General features: G+C 43.4%; 1 protein-coding gene across 2 annotated transcripts; it reads left to right on the top strand.

Annotated features, from left to right (window-relative positions):
- The first annotated feature begins 214 nt into the window (after positions 1 to 214).
- Positions 215 to 20505, top strand: erg (ETS transcription factor ERG). 2 transcript variants are annotated; one of them, XM_084178011.1, is made up of 11 exons: positions 215 to 341; positions 7217 to 7434; positions 11418 to 11572; positions 13916 to 14119; positions 16386 to 16466; positions 16919 to 16993; positions 17597 to 17659; positions 17942 to 17998; positions 18094 to 18141; positions 18476 to 18538; positions 18706 to 20505. In XM_084178011.1, the coding sequence occupies exons 1-11, from the start codon at positions 324 to 326 to the stop codon at positions 19224 to 19226; spliced, it is 1503 nt and encodes a 500-aa protein (XP_084034137.1). In that variant the 5' UTR covers positions 215 to 323; the 3' UTR covers positions 19227 to 20505. The 2 variants fall into 2 exon arrangements, with proteins under 2 accessions (XP_084034137.1, XP_084034138.1); XM_084178012.1 differs by lacking the exon at positions 18476 to 18538.
- Positions 20506 to 20872: the final 367 nt, after the last annotated feature.

The raw sequence follows: 20872 nt of genomic DNA, 5'->3' as shown, positions 1-20872 counted from the left end.
CCTTTAGTTAGTCTCCCCTCTACAACTTTACCCCTCCTTACTGAAAAATAAAAACTTCTAACACACATCATCAAGAATAACAACATTGTTTTTAGCCCTTCTTATCTCCTCACTCCCAAATATCCTGTTTCTTCGAGTTGCGGTGGCCAGAACCAATAGAAACCTCTTCCTGCTATTGGCTGACTTCACTTCCCAACGTTAGCACAATCTCATCCGCTCCACACAACGCTTAGTGGAAACTCAACTAGCTTGCTGTCCAGAAAAAAATTATATTATAATTTTTACCAGTGTGTCTTACCAGGACTGAGAGGTCCTGAACAAATATGGCCAGCACCATTAAGGTAAGTACATTTTTTTTTACATTTCGCGAACCTTTTGGATTTTTATTGGTCGTTTTCTGTAATGCTTAGGCATTGTCTTTCGTTTTCGTGGCACTGTAAAGAAACACTGACCAAGCAGGCGAAGGGTAACACCCTTCTGCCATAGAGGTGCGACAAGATTTCCTTGCAAATTTCCTTTTCCCTATGCGGATGGGCTGTACGGTTTCAAAAAATCTTTGGGGTAATGACAAAATCTGAGATTTCGTTCTTTCGGACGCTGAAGTGATTTGACCTGGCTTGTCTTACAAACAAATAAAACAAAGCAGACTTTACATTTCTTGAACATTTTATCCATTATGGAGAGGCACCAATTTTAACGTTTATTATGTTTTTGATGTTGATATTTTTACCTTTACCAAAAAAAAGCACAAAACAATGTCAAAGAACCATCTGAGAAAATGATACTTTGAAATGAAAAATGCAATCCTGTGCTCAAAGAATTGAAATAGTTGGAGGTTTAAATTCTCTGAAGACATTTTATCATGCTATTGTTATCGTTGCATTAATGTCTATGTTCACATCAAAATCAAAATGAATGGTAAATAGTGTAGTAGTAAATAGTTAATACTTTGACATGGCTATCCTAGTGTTAGTCTATCAAGTAATTCCCCTTGTGTAGTTACTGTAACAACGCCTATTAGACAATGGACAGAGGAGGAAAGCACCCACATACTGAACAATCAGGGTAGGGAGCAGGGCTCTAAAGTGCTCTACATTTTTTGCTTTTTATAATAATAAAATGTATTTACAGGGTTTCTAGGGCGCAACATGTGCTTCAGAAGTAGCTAGAATTCATATAGGCTATATCGATATAAAAAAATCGTATTTTCTGGTGCTCCTACATTTTATGTTGTACTCCTAAATTGTTTAAGTTGGGAGCACCAGTGCTACCAATGACATGTTTTAATTTAGAGCCCTGCTAGGGAGTCAGTCACCTGGAAACCTAATTCAACATGGCATCTAATCTTTCCACCCTCTAGTGCGTCTGCCAGTGGCAGCACAAGATGTTTACAGCCAGAGCCTAATCACAGTGTGAGCAAGAAAACAAAGGCAGGGAAGCCATAATTACATAATCAGCTGTCTTGCTGGCATTCGATGTAAACAGTTACAGTTTGGAAGTAGAACCCAAATGTTTGGAGAGGGAGCTTGCTCCTTTGTGACCCGTGATATTGTGGCACTGGGACTGTGGTTGAGTTGAAGTCCTAGGCAGAGAGGAGTTTTACCGCTGTTTATAAACGCCTTCTCGATGCACTAGCTGGCTTTTTGTGGAACAGGTTTGGTGGTGGTGGTTAACTTCATTGCACCTGATTGAGATTATCATATATTATGGATGGCTATATAGAAGATTCTGAACTACTGACATAGATACTCTCTGTTATCAACTTTTTTTGGAGAACTCTGCCTTTCTGTCACAATAGCACAAGACGATGGGGAATAATTTTGCTGAATTGAGCATAACGCAACTGACTGAAAAGCTGCGTCATGTTTTTTTGTTAGTGTCACACTAGCAACACTATTCTCAGCTTGAAGACACATTATGGCACCAGTGGACAGTCTATAGTCTTAGACAGTTTATCTGGGGCCAGTGTGTTGGGTCCTCTAGTACACACCTAGAAAGCAACATTCCCTTACCAATCAGAAATGTTCTTGGTAGACCAACCTGTTAACTTTGTTGGTCCATAGCCACTTCTTTACATTTTAGTCATTTAGCAGACACTCTTATCCAGAGTGACTTACAGTTAGTGAGTGCATACATTTTCATGCTGGCCCCCCGTGGGAAACGAACCCACAACCCTGGCGTTGCAAGCGCCATGCTCTACCAACTGAGCTACAGGGGACTTTAGTTCTAAATGTGTAAAATGTTTAAATAAAATACACTTAATACAATGTACAATTACACAATGAACAATGAATAGTGTAGCATTCAGTTAATTGAGTCAACCACAAAAACAGTGTATCATGCCCGCCTATAGACAGAACTGATGTGTAATGCACATACCAGAGGGGGATCCAGGAAGTTGTGGCCAACCAACCTCTGTAGCACTTTGGCTTTGTGAGGTCTGAGGCTCTGGCCAACCTTTGCCACTGACCTATGGAAATAAAAACACCCATCATTTTCCAAATTGAAGCTCTCCAGGCTTTTGCTGTTCCAAGGTTCATACTGTACTATAGTTTCACACATCATAAGTGCAACACCTCCGTCTCTTTCTCCATAACACGTGTTACTGCAAAATCAAGGCCCCTGGAAGTTATTCATCATAGGATCTCTACTAGGCAACAACATTCTCTCTGTGGTGTCCATTTGCGAAACAAAACATGTTTTCCAGCAGTCATGTACAAATCAGACTGCATTTCAATGCTAACGGCTTTCGTGGAAACGTAACAGGTGTTCTTCCTGTTTAAAAAATAACACATCTTGTGTTTTGGACTGGGAGGGTTTTTCTCTGTCAATTCATAGTAGGGCATCTCAATATTGCCTGTCTGACCAAATTTAATTTTAGGTAGTCTTAATTGGTGGAATCAGGGAGGGGGCTGCTAAAACAACATCCAGAATGGCTGCCCCCAATGGAAGGACCGGGAAGCACGAGGCCATAGCCTGCACTACTAATGTTACTGCAAAGATAACTGGCAGGTTAGCGTTTTTCGTCATGAATCTTGTTCTGGAGGTCACTAGCTAGCACAGCCACAAAGTCATAAAATCTGATTTTAAACCTAAACCTAACCCTAACCTTTACCCTAACCTTAAATTAAGACCAAAAAGCGAATTATTACAATATAGCCAATTTTACAGCTGGCCTATCTAAGGGGAAATCGCTCAGTACTTCCTCCAGGACAAGACTCATGACAATAAACTTCAACCTGCGGTTAACTGCCCAATGGCCTGCTGTGTAGAAATGGCAGGGTGAACTCCGTCCCACTCCCTCTCTTTCTCTTTCTCCCTCTCTTCATCTGCCCATCAACTCCATTAGTGTTCCAAATCTCTCGGCCACAATAAAAATGCAGATGGTTGTGCACTTCCTCTTTCGTGCTCCCCACCTCCCGATATCCCTCCCGCACTATCAGGAACTTTCAATGCAGGAAATGCTGGGAGTAGGGGAGCTTCCTGTCTTCAGCCACACCACACCACGTCTCATTGGGAAGGCTGCCTGGGACATTCTGCATGAATGAGTCCAATGGCCCCATTGAGAGGGACTACAGGACTAGAGCGACTCATACACTGTGAATATGGCTCTCTATGTCACTTTACATGGTCAGAATGACCCTGGAGACACTGGAGCAGGTTTAGGAAGAAACGTTTTATGACAAAAATACATTATTTTGATTATTATTAAATGTGATTTACACAACATTATATGAGGTGAAATTAACAGTGTACTATACCAATTTCCACTTATAAAGCTCAATATTTATGGAGGGTAATTTACTATAATGCCTCAGAGGGGCACAAGTTCTGATTTGAAGCAGCTGCCCTCTGGTCAGCAGTTCATTTCCCTACCCAGAGGGCCATACTGCAGCCCCTGAAACTCCACTAGAGGACCTCCCTGAATGTGTACATTATATGGCTTATTCTCTGGTGAACTCTGTGTTCGGTAGGAAACCTGGGCTCAGCACACCCTCATTCTTCCCTGCCTAATTCTGTGTTCATGTTCTTTGGCCGGGACACTAAGGTTGTGAAACAATTACATTTTTTGTCATTTAGCAGACGCTCTTATCCAGAGCGACTTTCAGTTAGTGAGTGCATACATAATTTTTTTATTTTTAATACTGGCCCCCCGTGGGAATCGAACCCACAACCCTGGCGTTGCAAACGCCATTCTTTACCAACTGAGCTACATCTCTCACTTTCCTCAGAAGAGGAATAATGGACCATAGAGGAATGTACTGTACTGAGTTCGGGGCAAGATGGAGACCTGGCCAGACTGTTGTGCTGTTGTGATCTCCGCTAGTTTAGTTTAAATCTAAAGGCGAATTATGTTTGCTTCATTTTGTCTTGATGTTTATGGAATATCTGAATCTTCTCTATGTTGTGATCGCCAAATCTAGTAGCTAGTGTCATGTTGTTTTGTCACACATTTCTGTTGGCTTCAGGATGGCCAAATATGTTCTAATAACTGGTTTCCAGTGTTTTCCATACAGATGTGGGATCTTAATTTGAGCCAGTTTGCTACAGCAGGAAAATAATAGTCCTGCAGCAACAGGAAATGTGAATTATTATGTGGATTATAATTAATGGACATTTTTGATACATTTTTCTTAAGGGAAAATCAACTCTGAATTTTCAAAGTGGAAATTACAGACTTCAGAATCCTTTTTAAACCTCAAATACACTACAAGTTTAACATTTCCTACATTGCAGGAAAGTTCTCCTGAAACAGGGTGATCACATTAAGATCTTACATCTGTAAATTGTACCCAGACACACTGTAAACAGACTGCATTAAAATGGCACTCAATGGCTACACATCTATCAAAAATCCCAGCTGTGATTGATTACGGATCTCTCTGTGGTCTGTCTGTTGGTTGTTTTTTGGTCAGTTCCTGGCTTTATGGTCTTTTCCATAGGATCAAAGCTCAGGAAGTATGGAGCTGTGTGGCTGAACATTAGCTGTGAGTGGATGTGGTTTTGTTTTGTTTGTGTTGGGCGAACAAAAGCTGTGAGTGTGCCCCTTATTCATGCTGGCTGGGGTCACCTCGTGTATATTATGCTCTGCTCTCCCCTCCTCTATCTCTAACCCCTGGACCCGCTTACTCTCTCTCTCTCTCTCTCTTCTCTCTCTCTCTCTCCTCTCTCTCTCTCTCTCTCCTCTCTCTCTCCTCTCTCTCTCTCTCTCTCTCTCTCTCTCTCTCTCTCTCTCTCTCTCTCTCTCTCTCTCTCTCTCTCTCTCTCTCTCTCTCTCTCTCTCTCTCTCTCTCTCTCTCTCTCTCTCTCTCTCTCTCTCTCTCTCTCTCTCTCTCTCTCTCTCTCTCTCTCTCTCTCTCTCTCTCTCTCTCTCTCAGGTGAGGGTCAATGTGCCCGGCCTGCTCTGTAATGTGGTTTGCAGCTGACATATCAGGGAGGACCAGTCCCCACTAGATTAATCTGCTTTCCGACACAGCTTCCTTTTCCTCCTAAGTGATTTGAGATCAGGGTGGGTCACTTACTCCGAGATGTTGGAGGGGCACTCCTTCCACAAGAGAGAGAGAGGAGGGCAGGTTGAGGATGGCTGAGGAGCACAGAGGAAAGAGAGAATGGAAGGGTTGGTGTTAGACTCAGATGGAAGCCCTCTGAGGTATATGCAGCAATACAGCATTTAGCTAAGAGATTTTATGAACAATATTGGGAAAATGTTAGACAGGTTGCCATGTCATGGCATTTGTGGGAAAAGGTGTGTTTGTGTTAGTCATTGGTGCTGAATGGATTTTTACTGTGGGATCCCATTCATTTGAGGTAGATGGGAGGAGACAGGAATGGCTTTGAAATAAATGAAGGGTAAACACTAGATTAATCAAGATTTAAGATTAAGATTTAGAACATGCATTTGATCTTTAAATGTACAAATCCTAAAAGCGTTTTGTATTGCATGTGATTCCATCTTTCTTGGATGAAGGACACATGGGGACCTGTCTGAGGCCTTGTGGTTTCAGGGAGTATACCCGGTGATGAGATAATCGTGAGTGTGGTCTGCACTGTGGTCTCCTTACATCACAACAAATGGATATTGGAATGGAAGTTGAAGTAGAGTCTCAATTTCCATTTCCTCCAAGAATGGCTGAATATGCTTAGCATGCATTGACCTAACCCAATAACCTAAAGAATACCTGGAAATAAAAAACTCTCAGCTCTTTCTACAGCTAAATCGGAGGTCTTGGGATAGGGAGATACTGAACAGTTGAGAAAGTCTAAAACATTTAATAAAATGTATGTTGATTTTGAACTTTTTTTATGCCATTGGCACAGAGTATTTAATAAGAAATCAAAAGTGTAAACCCCCTAAAGCAGGCTTTGGGCGATAGTGGCTAGCAGGGGAACCTAACAGGTTTCTCATGTAAAATAGATTTAATTTAAATGAGAATAACCTGTATAAATAAAGGGGAAAACAAAGAAAAAAAAGGGAAAAACATCCCCAAAAATGACAGGAAGTAACCCAGACTCTTTAGGAGGCCTACTCCATCTAGGGGGCACCAGGTGAACGTTACCTCAGACCTGTGATTCCAGGATGTAGCTATTGTCCTGTGAGGAAGACAAAAAGTTGGACAAAATGCCTCTGAAATGTTAATGATCACGAGGGTTAGCATGTGGTGGCTAAGTTTAGAGGGTCAGGTTGGTTAATATTGGTGCTCTTTGCCCATGTTGTGGATCATATGTGGATATTATTCACGTATAATAAGGACTTATATATTAGCCTGGTAGACACCCTGCTGGTTTAATCATAGCGTATACTTCTGTGCTATAATTCAACCCAGGTAGAAGTGAATGAAACTGGAGCACTTTTACTGGTCATGGTAATCCCTCTATAATGAGGGGGCCTGGTTTTCAGGTGAGTTTTCCAGGGGTCATTCTGTCTGCCATTTTACCCACAAAACAATGAGTGCACAAGGAGGTATTCATCAGACTGCAATCTACTGTTATATCCACCACATATGTTCATAGAGCTTAGGGTTTAAATCATGGACCGGTCACAAATTACCTGCAATTTGAGCAGAGCCCCTAGGATCACAAATCAATCATACTCGGTTCATGCCAAAATCCACATTTAATGAATCTGAACCAGTTGATTGTAAACCAAGTGAATGGAGCTTTGATTGTAATAGAAATCTAAGAGGGATATGTCTTTGTTCTTTCTTTCTGTGTACAGGAAGCGTTGTCGGTGGTGAGTGAGGACCAGTCGCTGTTCGAGTGCACCTACGGAACGCCCCACCACGCCAAGGCGGAGATGGCGGCGGCGGCGGCCAGCGAATACGGCCAGACGGCCAAAATGAGCCCCAGGGTGCACCAGCAGGACTGGCTGTCCCAGCCGCCGACCCACGTCACCATCAAGATGGAGTGCAACAGTGGACAGGTCAATGGCAACAGGTACAGCAGTCCACCTTTAGCTTCACCTTTACATATGTCTGGCCCGTATCGTGTGTTCTCTGGAGAGTGCTAGCATAAGAAGGGGTGAAGTGACATAGAACCACCTCCTAGCTGCAGCCGGGCTGCCTGTGGCCCTAATTTCCTGTCTATTGTCTGCATTTCTATGGATGTACTTTAAACAGGTGGGTCGATGCGGCCTGAAATCGAAACTCGCAATGTAAATATTTTGAATTACGGGGGCAGAAAATTCAATGCGATGGTATAGAGTCAGTTAATGGGACGTCTGTTGTTTACGCCCATCAATAGTAAAGAGTCTTGCCTGGCTTACACAGTGACAGCCAGCAGCCAAGCTATTTGCCAAACAGACGAGGAACTTGACTGAGGTTTTCAGTGGGTGAAGAAAAACTGGCAAAGCTGCCTGAGACCCAATCCAAGACAGAGTTGCTGCTGTTGGAATCCCAAACTCAAAACAGCTGTACCACAAAAAATATGTAGAAGGACCGCCACTGCATTCATATTTATAACACGTCTCACACATTCAAGAACCCCCTCTCCATCCATCTAGGCCCCCTCCAATCTCCACACAGCCATCTCCATCTCCACAGACACCCAGGCAGAGGGCCTTATTTATCTGGCGGTGAGACATGGGAAAGATTGTTCCAATTAGTGACGAGTCAGGGAGCAGAGGAAGATTTACAGCGGAGATCAACACAGACAGCACTGCTGCTCCTGCACACACCACTATCCTCCCCTCCATTCACTAGGCTACTAGAGGGAAGCCTACTGTACTGCCAAATAAATGTATGTGTATTTGGAGGGGGGAAGACAGGTAGGTGTGTGTGTGTGTGTGTGTGCGCACACCCGTATGTCTGTGTGTATGCGTGCATCTGGGGACCCAAAGCTCAACCCGGAGTGTTCCAAAGCTCTCCGACATCCCAGGAGTTTGGTCCAATTTCCAGAGTGGATAATCTTAAAGATCGTGTTACATGTCACGGGAATGGGGTTTTTCAGCCTGAGTTATGGCTGAAGCTTTAGAAATGGGAGGGAGCGTAATGGTACAGCTGGGTGACAGATAGCCTCAGCGATGGAAATTATTGCGGGGAATGTTGACATGGGGGCTAACAGGGGTCCTGAGGCTACCCTCATTATCTGGATTTAATGGGTTTGTGGACCACCCCTCCCATGCCCCCCTCCATCATCCCCCACCCAGTACCCTCAGTGAGCAGCAGCAAGGTTTATGGGAAGTGAAGTGGGCCCGGGAGCCCAACCTCTTGGCAGATTAATTAGCTGATCCAAACCTGGAGAACAATGAACAAGTTAGCTTCAAGACAAGGTCGACGGGTCGCCTGCACTCCTCTACACTAGGATTCCCTTGGATTGTTTGTTCTTTCTGTCTCCCTCGCTCTGTCTCTCATTCTTATCTCTATCTCTGTCTCTAGTCTCTGTCTCTCTTTCTCTCTCTTTCTCTCTACAGTGATAGAGGGTTGAATGTGTTTTAGCATGTGTCTGGGCCCAGTGGACAGCAGTTTACAGTCGCTTGGCCTCCGTAAGCCTCTGATGGTGACTCATACTGGGTGGGAGACAGTAGAGTAATTGCACTGATGTCCAATGGGCTCGGATACACACACACACACACACACACACATACACACACATACACTAATCAGGGCTGAACTGCAGCGCACTTCGCTGCGTCACATACAAATGCATATGTCTACACACAGACACTGAGACTTCCAAAGTAGACTCAGATACACAGTAACACTAGTTTTCCATTGATCCCATTGCATTACTCTTTAATCAGACATTCTAACACAACATAGTTCATTTGTGTTGGCTAATTAGCTCAAATTTGCCACAGACGCCGCCCTTTGAATACGATCTCAATCCATTTCACAATAATAGATAACATCCCCAGGTCTTGTGATATTTTTCAAACAGCACATGTGGTGACATGGCTGCTCTCCACAGTCAAATGATACTTTCACAATTCAATCTTGGAAGGCTGCAGTAGTATGATCTTCTGCCCAAACTGTTAACTCAATCAAGTGTAAATTGATAACATAAAGGCGATCTCGTTGTCTCCCTCTCCAGTTGGAAAAGATGCTTGGTTTTTCTTCTGAAAAAGAAAAGGAGAGCTGCACACTCTAGGAGCTCAGATGCAATAATTTAATAACCTAATAACCAACGTTTTGACAGAAAAAAGCATACATTTTGAATTAGCAAAGATATATTCTGTTGCTTATTTTCTCTCTCTCTCTCTGCATTGATTAATATATGATAAGAACTGTAGAAGTATGGGCATTGTGCATTACATTTTGGGAATGCACGTGAAGTATGATTTTTGCATGAGCAAATGTTCTATAAAACTAATTGGTTTAGGCTTGTTTTGATCCTTAAAACAGGGTTGTGATAGAATATGTTTTTCGGGGGTACGTTTTATAGTAAATAAGACCATCTGAATTCCCCCCAACTTCCTGTTCATATTTCAAGTTTTATATTGGCCTAGTTTAGTATCAGACGCTCAAACTGGCAGAATGTTTTTTGAATCAGACGAATTCCGAGGGACTTTTCAGTCGAAGTCACACTTTGGCCATCTCTCACCCCTTGCTCAACTCGTAGATCCAGATACCATATCCTTATGGCTTACTGATTCCCTAATGATGAGAGTTCCATCTTCTGGGAAGAGGAAGGCAATCACTCAGGTTGTGCTATTGTCTTCCACGGGAAATATTAGTGAAACTTTCACCTGATTTTTTATGTTGACCCTCTGAGCCCCATTGAATGGGGTCTCTAGTTTCTGCAGTCTAGTTGCTAACATTTATGGACACGTAAGTGAGACCCCCTTTGGGAGGCCGAATTTCTGCCAAGTGAGAAACAAGGGTCCATTTTGCAGCAATGTGGTAATTTCAGTTGAAAGGCTCATGTTAACATTACAATCTGGAAACTGGATCATTCCAGTTATAAGAATAATCCTGTAGGAAAAATAAATGGCCACCAACATTTTGGGACTAACAGCACTATAGGCAATTATTTCACAGAAGAAGTATAAAACGTCTCTTGATGAAAGTGCCATAGAATAGTTACTGTAATCTTTGGGACTAACATTATTGAAATACTACTGGATTAAAACATCCCTCCAACACCAGATCTAAGAATAAATCACTTTTATGTGTTTTTACTTTGAAACAGCTATTCCCAAATCACATGCATCTGGGGCCTGTACCCATGGCAAGGACAGACTCTCCATCAAGGCTGGGTCAGGAGAGGCCAACAGTTGGTTGACACATGACTTTGATTCCAATAAATGGTTCCAAAATGGTTAATATCTTGGCCACAGCAGGTTGATATGAATTTATATGACATTCCATGGGTAATCCGTCCCATCTGGTGGCCGCACTCCGGGGGAATCAGAAGCTATGATAATGGCAGAAGAGTCATTTGGAATGGGGTCATTTATGGGGCCCAGGGCCCCTGGCAGTCCTCCCTCCCCACCACTTTATTTTAGTGGAGATCTGTCTTTTTATGTGGCTTCAGGAGAGCTGCGGGGCACAGGTTACAGCCATAGCTGGGATATTCGAAAGAATAATGGATTGGAATGGTAGAGACGAAAAATCTGAGACTACTTTGTTTCGCAGTCTGTGGTGGGAGGAGAGTTGAAATCACAATTACACGGTCTCCTCTGTTTTGGCATCAAGGCACACGCTAGCAACATGAATGCATGTGATAAATACATGAACAACAGATAGATAATCATCAACAAACATTTTACTAATGGTTAACAAACAAATTAGTAATGGTTTATAAACAGTCGTTAAACAGATGTTCCAGTGTAGTGTTACCAGTTAGGTAAACCATTAGTCTTGATGAGCATTGCAGGTGTGGTTGACTCCACCCCTCTGGGATTGACTCCGCCCATATGTGGATGACCCCGCCTCTCTGTGACTGACCCTACCCCTCCCCTCTGTGTTTTGTCCTGACAGGAACTCTCCTGACGAATGCAGCGTGGGGAAGAACGGGAAGCTGTCCAGTGGAGGAGAGGGCACCACCCCTGTCACCTACAGCAGCTACCTGGAGGACAAGCACATCACTCCCCCCAACATGACCACCAATGAGCGCCGCGTCATTGTTCCCGCAGGTAACAGAACACCTTAACACACCAAATGACACCACAGTGATCTGAACACCAGAACACTTTTCTTTAGACAGCTGAAGCTCTTAGTTAGATATTCTCAATTACCTTGGGTCGACTCACCTGTCTGCAATTGAGATTATAATAAAAATTGATATCTCATCTGATGTGAACTAGCTCACTAGCTCATGTGTCCTATGTACACATGTAAACATAGCTAAAGAGGACCTGCTTTGGAATGAGAAGCAGGGCGTTGCCCTCTGTGGTTAAAGGAGCCTTCAATACCAGTCCCAATCAGTCAGTTGCAGTATGTGGGTCACTCACTGCTTTCGATTAGGGGACCTCATGTCTCTCACATACATTCATCTGTCACAAGGAGAGACTTCCTGGGATCTGCAGCAAAGAAACCCCAGCGTTTTGTTGCCGAGTGTGCTTTTCCTTGTCTAGACGGTTTCCTATGGTGCCGGTCCAACGGGGTGGAGTAAGGAGCAGGGTGGCGTAAGGAGTAGGGTGAAGGGGGGATGTGAGTCCCTGCCAAATGGGAGAAAAGTATTCTTATCAGTTCCCCATTCAAAGACACACACCTAGAATAGAGCACTGAATCCTGACTGGATAATCCATGAGGCTGTGCTGTGTCTTTGGGGGAAAATAGGCTGTAGAATAGCCTAAATAAAGCACCTTTGAAATTAGATGCTAACTTTGTGGATATTACAGAATTGACACTGTTTTTTCTTTGATATAAAGTCATAGATCGGCATTGCATAGTCACTTCTTGATGCATAAAAATAAATTGTGGTCATGGCCACATAGGGGTGTTCATAGGGGTTTTGATGACTACACTTTTTGTGAACTACATGAAGCTCAAACCAAAGGTCACACAAGATCATGCGCCATCCTATGTTAGCCTTGGTCACAGTAATGTCTCCAATGGAAAATAACCATAGAGAAACTTTGTTTAGAGTAATTTCCCCACAGACAGACCTGTCCATTGACGGCACGGAGCACTGTACTCACTATCTGGAGGTTGTGCAACACAGTTTTTCTGGCATAGTGCAACTTCCTCTCCAACTGAAGCTGACAAGGACAATGACGCGACATGTTAAGAACATCCTGTTTTTGCTGTTCATTTAGAGGAGGACAATAGCCACACTGCTCCACGGAATGTAATGGGAGGTCGATATTCAACTGGCTTCTCTGCTCTACGTATAGGAAACGCATTCCTGATATTTTGGTATAGGGACTTGGGGAGGGCATTTCAACTTCAAATACATGTGGATCTGTTCCTATATGATGCACAATGCACCACTTAGTGCATTTTAAGAAGCCCTACAGCCCCACCCAACATCTCTGCCATAAAGGATAATATATTGTTGGAGGAATACAGAAAAGTTATGCTAAAGTGTATTGTAATAAAGCCTATCATATAATATGTAGTATTTGATTCCACCCCTCTATAGTTTCTGTCCCATTTGAATTCCATCTGCATTACAGTGCATTCACTGCTTAATGCCACATCCACTATATTGTTTGGATGGTTAAGTCCTCCAATATTGCACTGAGACAGACCTGAGGGCTGAGGAGAGCGAGTGCCAGCCAGCCTCCCCTTCGCCCCAACTGATCCTCGCCTCATGTCTCTGTAGTGAGGGATGAGTTACCGTTGCCCCTCGCTCTTTGAGCCTGTGTAAGAACTCTGGCTTCCCGCCACCCCCCCAAAATCTTGAGATGCTCGTTCTCGCCCCCGCACAGAGAGCTAGGGTTACAGGCTGTGTCCCAAATGGCACCCTATCCCCAATACAATGCACTACTTTTGACCAGGGCCCATAAGGCTCTGCTCATAAGTAGTGCACTATGTAGGGAATAGGGTGCCATTTGGGACACAGATACAGAGTTACAGGTGTTGTTAAATATTGCTGGAACGGAGGACCAGACTATGGTGTGGTTTGTTTCTGTACCTGTCAGCAGTTTTTGGATCCTGTTATGTTTGTTAGGTGTGTGTGTGTTTGGTACCAGTGGTCTTATCTCTGGGAAAGAGAATGCCGTTCTAAACACACTACTCATGTAATTGGACTGTATTTGCACAAATTAAAATGTATTTAGAAAATATTGGTTGTTAAAACCAATTTCATTGCAAATGTACACTCAAAACTATTGTCATATAAAGAATGAGAGTAAGTATGAACTTAAGAAAATAAGTAATTATGAAGGCGAGAGTTTACTATGAGAGTTTCCATTCTCCTTTCTCTGTGAGTGGGATAAGTTGCTCCTGTTCCATGTTGCTACCCGCTGCATCTTACCCCTTCCATGGTGTTAACACATCCCCCCTCCTATGTTGTGTCCATGGCCTGGCAGATCCCACACTCTGGTCCACGGAGCATGTGCGCCAGTGGCTGGAGTGGGCGGTGAAGGAGTATGGCCTGCTGGACGTGGACGTGGCTCTCTTCCACAACATGGACGGCAAGGACCTGTGCAAGATGAGCAAGGAGGACTTCCAGAGGCTCACGCTCAGCTACAACGCAGACATCCTGCTCTCCCACCTGCACTACCTCAGAGAGAGTGAGTGTAGTATCTTCCTTCTCCTCCTCATCATCCCTCTCTCCTCTCCTCCCTCTCCGTGCTCCTGCCTTCTGCCCCTCTTTCCCAGCTGACCAACACAATGCAATGGCAGGCAGTAAAGAGAAATGCTACAAAGGGCTACTACTGAAGGGCTGCTGGTCCATTCTTTACCTCTATACCAGAGGTAAGGTAGGAAACTTGTCCTGGGGGGTTATAAGGTAAGCAGGCCTAAGGTGCTTTAAATATTGGTCTGAAACCAAAGCCTGTACACACCGTGGCTCTCTAGGACCAGACTTGCCTAGATTATTAAGGACAAAGAGGAGTGTATGATTTACATTTACGTCATTTAGCAGACGCTCTTATCCAGAGCAACTTACAGTTAGTGAGTGCATACATTTTCATACTGGCCCCCCATGGGAAACAAACCCACAACCCTGGCGTTGCAAACGCCATGCTCTACCAACTGAGCTACAGGGGACTAGATACACTTATTCCCTTAACAAGGTGTAGTTCTCATAGCTTGTTAAAGTTAGGGCAAAGGGCAGATCCTGCAGCCTTCCAGTAGCGAGCCTCAGTAGTCCTGTCTGTGTATAGTGTGTATCAAACTGAGCTCTCACTGACATACTCCAGAGGGCCTCAGCTACTTTGCTTGACTGCAGATTAGAATGAAACCTGGTAAAGGAGTCCCTGTTGTTGCTGCTTCTGCTGCTTTGGCTGAATGACTCACTGCTCCAAGGCCTGCTTTCCTGTCCACTGCACCTCACCTCCTCTCTACACACACACATGCATTTGTGCATGTCGTACACACACACACACACACACACACACACACACACACACACACACACACACACACACACACACACACACACACACACACACACACACACACACACTCACACACACTGTTTTGAAGTTGTTAGCAGTAGATGTGACAGTAGTAGTAGTTGTGTAGTAGTAGTAGGGAGTAATGGTGGCAGTAGTGTAACAATAATAAAATCATTAACATGTTTTTGAAGAGGAATAGACACACTACATCAATAAAGTCATAATTGACACCCATCTTAAGAGACTTATCTGTTTATAGTCATTGGAGAAGGTTTGTCAGACTCTTGAGATTATGTGTATCTTTGATAGTCTGTCTCTCTCTGCTCTCCAAGAATAGGGTAGTCCAAGTTCCATTTGATTGTGCAGAGAACTTTCCAATGAACCATTACTCTTCTCATGATGACTGCTAATGGTTTTGTTTGTTTGAAATCAGTGTCGGTTTTGGTAGAGTTACCCACAGATGTACAGAGGAGGTGAGTGATGGGAGAAAGAGGGGAACAAAACAGAAAGATAGCCAGACACACAGACCGACAGACAGAGAAATTAGAAAGCCCGATAGCTGGAGGAGTCCAGAGTTTAGAGTGGTGTACCACCACCTTCTGAACTGGGCTGTTGATCATTTTTGTGTTATTCCACAATCCTGTGCTTGAAGCTCTCTTGAAACACATGTCTCACGAAAATCTTTTGAATTACCTTTTCTTATACATACCTTTTAGTGTAATCAACAGTTCCCACACCCTCATTTAAATACTGTGGGCAGTTTGAAATTGATAACAGAGAATTGCCAATAGGCCTACTTATCTGTCTCCAAATACTTATTTTTGTTTGGCCTTAGATTAAAAATGGTCTGAAGGGAGTGAGTAGGCACACCTACACTATTCACAGACCCTGACGGTGGCTGGCTTTGTATTTGAGGTCTGCTCGACTGGAAAAGACACTAGTGATGGGGGGGAAAGGAAGAATGCCCTCTCCTCCTTTTGTTCTTGGCAATGGTTGCTGCTCCTCTTTCCCCCTCGTGTGTACACACGCTTGCCGAATTTACTCTGGAGGAGGGAAAATTGGGAAAAGCGATGGATTCTCACAGACGAATGTGGGCACGAGTGATTAACTGTTTATTTGGGTTGGCCCTCCCTGCCATTGTCTCCCCTCTTGCTATGGCGATGTGTTCCACACTTACAAGCTGTCTCTCTTTCTCGCTCTCTCTCTCCCACTCCATTTCCCCTCTCCTCACCCTCTATCTCCCTGTATTGCTCCTTGCCTGTTGAATGTTGCCTCTATGGCAGTTCTAAGAGCAGGCCTTACCTTAGTGCATCGCTAAAGGTCTGTATTTATCATGGCTGGCCCCCCCAACGCATCACTCCTTGCACATCATAGGTTGTTTTGAGCTGTTTTCTTTTTTTGGTTTATCTCTTTTTCAAAAGAATGTTTTATTTCTCAGCTCCACTTCCTCACTTGACTTCCGATGATGTTGACAAAGCCTTACAAAACTCCCCGCGGTTAATGCATGCTCGCAACACAGGTAAGGAGACCCCTGCCTCCCTTCTCTACCTCTGGCTTTGCTCCCGCCACCACAGTATCCTCACACTCACACAGTGCCCACCTATGTATATACAGTGCACTTTTTATATACTGTACATGCACACTGCTTTTTTCTATTCATATGATTATCAGATTATGCATCAAGTAATCTTATCTGATATTTGTTGTTATTATTTCTAATGTGTTTTTGTTATGTGATGCAGAAGTTACTGTATGCTGGTGCAGTAATGCATTGTGGCTGTAGAGCGTAGATGAAGGCATGTGCTAAAGTCTAACGTTGATGCATAGTGCTGTAATTACCCCTGTGCTGCACGAAATCCCTCCCCACATGGATATGGAACGTTCAGGCAATGTGTCATGAGAAGTTGTGACTTTACGGGTGCATAATAATTTACATAATTAATTAATGATCCTCTCTTTCACTCTCCACAGGAGGTGCAAGTTTTATTTTCCCTAACACTTCCGTTTATCCCACTGACAACTCCCCCAGAGTCTCCGCTAGGCCAGGTGGGTGATTCATCACTCCTACAAGTTTATGTAGATGAGGCATAAGAGCTTACTGTAAGCACATCCAATTACACTTAGAGGAGCAAGGTACAAGGGTAATAATAATAATAATAATATGCCATTTAGCAGACGCTTTTATCCAAAGCGACTTACAGTCATGTGCGCATACATTTTTACGTATGGGTGGTCCCGGGGAGAAACAAGGAAAAGGAGAAACAAGGAACCACACACCTTGCAGACAAAGTACTACATTTTGATTATTGCCCATGCCCATTTACAAAAATACTCATATACAAAGGTATATTTAGAAGAAGTTCGTCAAAATAATATTTAGAGGTGCTATAATTTGTTTATATTTCAACATAAGCATCCCCTGCCCTTAAAATAATACTCCAGACTGCAGTAGTTGTGTCTATGTGTTTGGGCCCCTTGTATTATGGAAAGTCTCTGGCAATCAACCACTCTTGCCTCAGACCAATGAAGTGACCCACAGAAATGCTCTCACTCATCAGCATGTTTTTGTTTTTAGCATAGCGCCCTCTAGGGGTAAGGTTAATAACTGCAGGCAGCAGGTTGACTGTTGTCATTACTGTTATTTTACAGACCTGGCATATGAAGCAGCCAGAAGATCTGGCTGGGCTACACAAGCTGTGTCTTCCACCAAAGGTAAGGAGTCGCAATGTACTGTACATCAGTCCTTTGTCGAAACATGGCACTCCCTTTGCTTTTCATCTATTGGGAAATGTGTCAAAGTCCATCACAATGAATTTAAGAGGTTACATCTTTACAAGCTTGTGGACTAGACATAAACAAAAAAGTCCGGGCAGAATCAGAGAACAGGAAATTGTATACCTCAAGATAAGAAGGTATTTCTCCACTGTATACTCTTGGAACATTGCCCTCAAGGAAACCAACCCTGTTAATATTTTGGGAACTTTATCCCTCAAGGTTCCCAGCCCTCCCCAGCCATTGTCACCAAAACAGAGGAGCAGAGGCCTCAGCTAGGTAAGATATTAGGTTGAACAGTACTCTGAAATAGATGTTGACTGAGCTGAATAAAATATTTTCTCCTACAAATGTGAATGTTTTTCCCTTCTTAGATCCTTACCAGATCCTGGGGCCCACGAGCAGCAGGCTGGCAAACCCCGGTGAGTTTTAGGGAGGGTGTGAGTGATTATCACTTCATTAGATAGAATTAAAGATTTTAGAAATTCATATTACAACAAAGGCACCATTTGCATGAGTAGCTGTTATGGTGGTGACTGTTGCAATGACTTGTTGTTGTGGTGTTGACTGTAACATGTCTGTATGTAGTTGTTATGGGGATGACCACCTGTCTCTCTCCAGACTGTATTATAAATTATTACGTGTTGATTCCTTGTCTCTGTCCAGACTGTATTATAATTGTTACTATATTGACTCCCTGACTCTGTCCCAACTGTATAAGTAATTGTTACGTGTTGACTTCCTGTCTCTGTCCAGACGTTGGCCGGGACTCAAACAAACCGCAATCCGCCGACATCGCACTACTCTTGAGCTTTAAAGGTAATTTACGCTTGAGCTGACATCCGCAGCGTTTACCCTGAATGCGATCGTGAACGTCAAGGAAATTGCCTTTGAAAGTGAAGTGCAGTGCGATGTCGACGTAGTGCGGTTTGAATCCCGGCCTGTATTAGTAATTGTGACTGTGTTGACACCCTTTCTGCCTGCAGGCTCGGGACAGATACAGTTGTGGCAGTTCCTGCTGGAACTCCTGTCAGACAGTACCAACTCCGGCTGCATCACCTGGGAGGGCACCAATGGCGAGTTCAAGATGACTGATCCCGACGAGGTGGCAAGACGCTGGGGTGAGAGGAAGAGCAAGCCCAACATGAACTACGACAAGCTGAGCCGCGCCCTGCGCTACTACTACGACAAGAACATCATGACCAAGGTGCACGGCAAGCGCTACGCCTACAAGTTTGACTTCCACGGCATCGCCCAGGCCCTGCAGCCCCACCCGCCAGAGTCCTCCATGTACAAGTACCCCTCCGATCTGTCTTACATGAGCACCTACCATGCACACCAGCAGAAGGTCAACTTCGTCACGCCCCACCCCCAAGCGCTACCCGTCACCTCCTCCAGCTTCTTTGCTGCCCCCAACCCCTACTGGAACTCCCCCACCGGAGGGATCTACCCCAACACCCGGCACCCAGCCGCTCACATGCCCTCCCACCTGGGCACGTACTATTAGACCTGCCAAGGGAAGGGTGTCTCGCTACTCTAAAACTGGAGGAAGAAACGGGAAGAAACGGGGAAACACAAAGGGTTTCCGTTTGGGTAGTGTCAGAACCAAACGAAAACAGGGGCAGGATCAATAATGAAGGAATAATGTAGAGGTAGGGTAACTGGTGTAAGTCTAGAGCATGAGCAGGTGAGGGAGCTCAAGGTTTTGTAAAGGATTAAGAGGATGGCTACAGACATGTCGCTATAAGACGATATAGGAGGGAAAACTGTAAATGTAAAAAGGGCAATAGTGGACGTTGCTATGACCAAGGGCATTGTGCGACGTGTAGTTTCTGAGAACAGTGAAAGATAAGTCTTTGAGTAGACTTAAAAGGGAGTTATCAGTGGACTATATAACATGATCATGTCCTTTTTATAAAGGTCGATAAATATACCCCAAAAATACAATAGCTGCATGAACAGTTACTTATTATATATGTTTTTAAACTATTAAACTACCTTATTTAATGAAGTAAACATATCAAAGACTGTAAAGATGAAGCAAGATAAGTGAGATGTAAGTGAGGAGAGGGGTGTGGTGTGGCAGATGAGTGTGTACTTCAGAGTACACAGAGGAAGTAGGGAGGAGTACTAAACTTGGCTGTAGTAAACTGTGAAACAAGCACCAGCAGGAAACACCTTGGGTAGATGTGTGCTAGATGGTCATGTCACATGACCATGCATGGACTCACAGACTGTTTGTGACCAAGGGTGGGGCGACATCAGAGAGGACGGCGGATCATGAAAGACACTGAAATATGTGAAAAATTAAGTATTATTACTTTGAATATAAACTGCCTTATGTCTTATCAGTATTATTATACTACATAGTAGTGCATATGGCATTATTGAACGTAAAGGGAAGATTGTTTTACTTGACTGTTATTCTTAAAGAGAGTGCCTTGAAATCAATTCATCTGTGTTTTGGAAATTTGGAAAAACTGGAATTAAGCAGGATTCGTAAAATGTTGTGTGTGACCTCAAATCTTTTTATAAGGAAGGAGGAGTTTTCTTGACCACAGTGCCTTACCACAGAAACTCCCAGTTCAGCTGAAGAGATTTTACAAAGTTCCAATTTTGTATTATTGTTTTTCTGAGTCGCGAACGCTGTGCGTTTGTTAGATTGAAGTATACAAGTCAGTGTTATATTTCTTTTTATATGATAAATTTATAACTTATGCATTTATACACTACGAGTTGATCTCAGCCAGCCAAAGACACAGACAATGTTTTTATAATAGATATAGTGACAAAAAAGTCATTGAAATAGACTAAAGCAGGCAGTAAACAGTGAAAAAACAGTTGTGGCCTTTGAACTTTATGCTCTATAAACCTAAACTATATATATTAATATAAAACTGATTGTGTCGGCCAGGCAAGTAATTTCAGACCTGTTCAGTATTATTTTATGGGATGCAGGCTTGGGTAGAACACCTATAAGCTGCCAGCCTTGTAAACTGAGAAACAGGACTGAGATACTGAGATTGTTTACTAAAGGGACCATAAAAATGATATACTTTGATAGATTTTCTACTGTGTCATTTCTAATAAAGTATCTTCAACCAAAGTGCTGTCCTCTCTTGTCTTGGAAGGTGAAAGATTATGTGTGTTATT

The sequence above is a fragment of the Coregonus lavaretus genome (assembly GCF_964263955.1).
Source record: "Coregonus lavaretus genome assembly, chromosome: 15".
NCBI classification, from domain to species: Eukaryota; Metazoa; Chordata; class Actinopteri; order Salmoniformes; family Salmonidae; genus Coregonus; species Coregonus lavaretus.
This window is presented reverse-complemented; position numbering and strand designations above follow the sequence as displayed.